Source organism: Arachis ipaensis, chromosome B3, assembly GCF_059453495.1.
Source record: "Arachis ipaensis isolate K30076 ecotype BB chromosome B3, ASM5945349v1, whole genome shotgun sequence".
Lineage (NCBI taxonomy): Eukaryota > Viridiplantae > Streptophyta > Magnoliopsida > Fabales > Fabaceae > Arachis > Arachis ipaensis.
In genome coordinates, this window is record NC_142438.1 from 116,962,463 (window position 1) to 116,965,481 (window position 3,019).

Below are 3,019 nucleotides of genomic sequence, written 5' to 3' on the forward strand. Positions count from 1 at the left end.
AGGGTTGTTAGTAATCCTTCTAGGAGTCGCTTTTGGAACACTTTATTAAAGAAGAGGGATCAAAAGTCGATGGAAGATGGTCTCATTTGCTGAACACTTTATGTCATTTTGAATTAAGCTTCTACCTTTATGTCATTTTGGGTTTCTCTTGTTTTTAATTTCAGTGAATGATCAACTAAGTTAGATTATTTAACTATTTTTATCTCTGCTCAATGAAGTGTATTGATGGATATGTGTTTTGTTTGTGCTTAATATTTTTAACAGTGGGGTTCTCAGAGAACTTTGAGTGCTATTAAGAGAATCCAGTTTGCAACATGTTGTGGCGAATGGGGCCTATGGCACTGTCTATAAGAGCACCTATGATGGCCAAGATGTTGTAGGTTTTAATTTGCACTCTTAGTTGTCTTTTGTTGTCCAAAGAATTCAAAATCTGTTATTTGTCATGTCATTAGGAATGTAAGTCGATCTTTAGCATTTATCTCTTAATATTTGGAATCTAGTTATTGAAATTTTTCTACAGCTTCTATTCTACATTTGCAAGGACAGCTTTTAAGCGTGAAAGTCAACAAAGTTTACATATCTTTTGGTATACTTCTTGCTTCTACTTGTTTATATAAATTATATACTTATAGGACATCGTTTTGATTTTTCTTATTTTCAACAACATTCATTCTAGTGATGATAAAAGGAAATAGATAAAAGGAATCTAATTATCTAAATCTATGTAGAACAGTAAATACTTATTTTACTGACTTTATTTTCTCCAGGGAAATGGTTGCATATATTGCTAATACATTAATTTTCATCTTAAGGTAAGATCATAAATGAATTCTGAAATCATAACAAGCAATTGATATAACTTGTGAATCAAGCTTTTCATACCCTTTTTTATTATTATTTTTTATGTTATCTTCTTTTTGCAGTGGAGTTGTTATAGCTGAAGGAGTACTTGGTGATGACAATGTCTTCCATCATGGTAGTATTTACCTTTTAAATTATCTTCTTTGCTCAATAGGCCATTGATAATACTCTCACTTTTCCATTTAGTTGCTCTTGATAAAAATGTATGTTTGTTGTGTCTAAAAGACTCGCTGCAAATTCTTGGTTCTATTGAAGGAACATCATGGACCCACCTCTTGCTTCTCTATGTTTATGTTCAAGTGTCAAGATGCATCGTAGTTGGTGCATTATTTCCCTTGCTAAGGTATTTTGGATATGGCTTGGATTGGAAAGAAGCTAGTATTTTAATCTGGTCAGGATTGCGAGGGGCAGTTGCCTTGTCACTTTCATTATCAGTCAAAGCAAGTATTCAATAACTAATGAAAGCTGCATTTTTTAGCCAAACACTTCTCCTTTATTGCTAATTTTCTGAATTTCTTTATGCAAATACTATCTTATTATTAGTTTAATCTTTTAATTATTAAATTTTGGGTTTGTTTAGCGTTCGAGTGGCCGATCACTTGAATTGACTCTAGAGACAGGAACGCTGGTATGTTCTGGGTTTAGGATTTAATTATGATTTATGACTGTACAGGGACATTAGATTCATCACTCAAATACCTTTTGCTTGTGCAGTTTGTTTTCTTCACTGGTGATATTGTGTTTTTAACACTTATAGTGAATGGTTCGACAACACAGTTCGTTTTACACTACCTTGACATGGACAAGTTAACAGCTGCAAAGGTCAGCATTCCAGATCTTCTAAGTTCATCTTATCTTCTTGCTCTAAGGGATAAAACATTCTGTTATCTCATGCATTAAATGGTGCCTTAATGCTTCAATTTCTATCTTACTTGTGAAACAATATCTCCACTCTGATATAAGGATATACCTTCAGAAGTCTTGTCTTTCGTGGAGATTCACCTTCCAAAGAAGCCTTAGGAATCAGAGCACAAGATCTATTATTGTACATGATTATGCCATTATTAACTATTAACCTTATCTTAGACACAATGAAATTACTTATTACCTACATAATATAAAGTGAAAACCTTGTGAACTGATTTATGTCAATTCTACTGATTAAAGATATTATTCTTATTATTATTATCTTTGCTTTGTGAGTAAGATCTACAACCTACATTTTTCTTTTGTTTTCATGAGAAAAGAAAGGTAATGTATAGCGGCATGATAATGACAAGTGGTATAGAGGTTGTAAACAGTGAAAGAAAAATTGATCGCTAATGATTGCAGACAAATCTGATATTTATTATCCTCTTAAATAACTTTTTAATAAGAAAAATAATGTAGTTTTTCCCTTTTAAAAATTGTTGGAAAATAATAAAAATAATCCGAAATTAGTATAAGATTATTTTATTTTATATTCATTAATTATTATTGAAACAATTTATAATATTAGATGTAATAATATTATACGAATAAAATTATAAATATTTCGTATACAAATAGAAAAAATAATTAAAAAATATAGCTATTAAAATTGACAGTAACGTTGTCGCTTTTTATGTTGGTATCTAAATAACTAAATCGACAGCAATTATGTCGATTTTATTGAATCAAATATCGAAAAAAATGGCGTCGATTTTATATAATAATATCGACGGCAACATTGTCGATTTTAGTAAGAAGGTAAAATTTTCAAACTCATATTATAGACGAAAATGATGTCGATTTTATTAAATTATTATCGATGGCTAAGCAAGCCGTCGATTTTATTCGAATTCTGAAAAATTGACAAGCTTAATAGTGACCACCTCCGCCGTCCATTTTGCCGTCGATTTTTAATATTATCGTCAGCTTAGCTATTGATTTTTCCGTCGATTTTAACAATGTTTCTTGTAGTGTATTATGTATCCTATATTCCTATCTAATTTAGTAATCAAATGTGTCACATGACACTCTCTTATTAAAATTGAGAGAAAATATTTTTTTTTCAAAATTAATAAATTCCCTTCCTAAATTCTCTCATCTACCTCTCTCCATTTTTCTATTTCTCTCTACCATTTTTACTCTATATATAATTTATATTTTATATTAGTAATTTGATAAATCAAAATAT

General features: G+C 30.1%; 1 protein-coding gene across 1 annotated transcript; it reads left to right on the plus strand.

Annotated features, from left to right (window-relative positions):
* Positions 1-314: 314 nt before the first annotated feature.
* Positions 315-1,936, plus strand: LOC107630808 (sodium/hydrogen exchanger 8-like). Its single transcript, XM_021119201.2, has 8 exons — positions 315-376; positions 521-586; positions 768-812; positions 924-976; positions 1,087-1,301; positions 1,442-1,489; positions 1,576-1,683; positions 1,838-1,936. The coding sequence occupies exons 1-8, from the start codon at positions 315-317 to the stop codon at positions 1,934-1,936; spliced, it is 696 nt and encodes a 231-aa protein (XP_020974860.1).
* Positions 1,937-3,019: the final 1,083 nt, after the last annotated feature.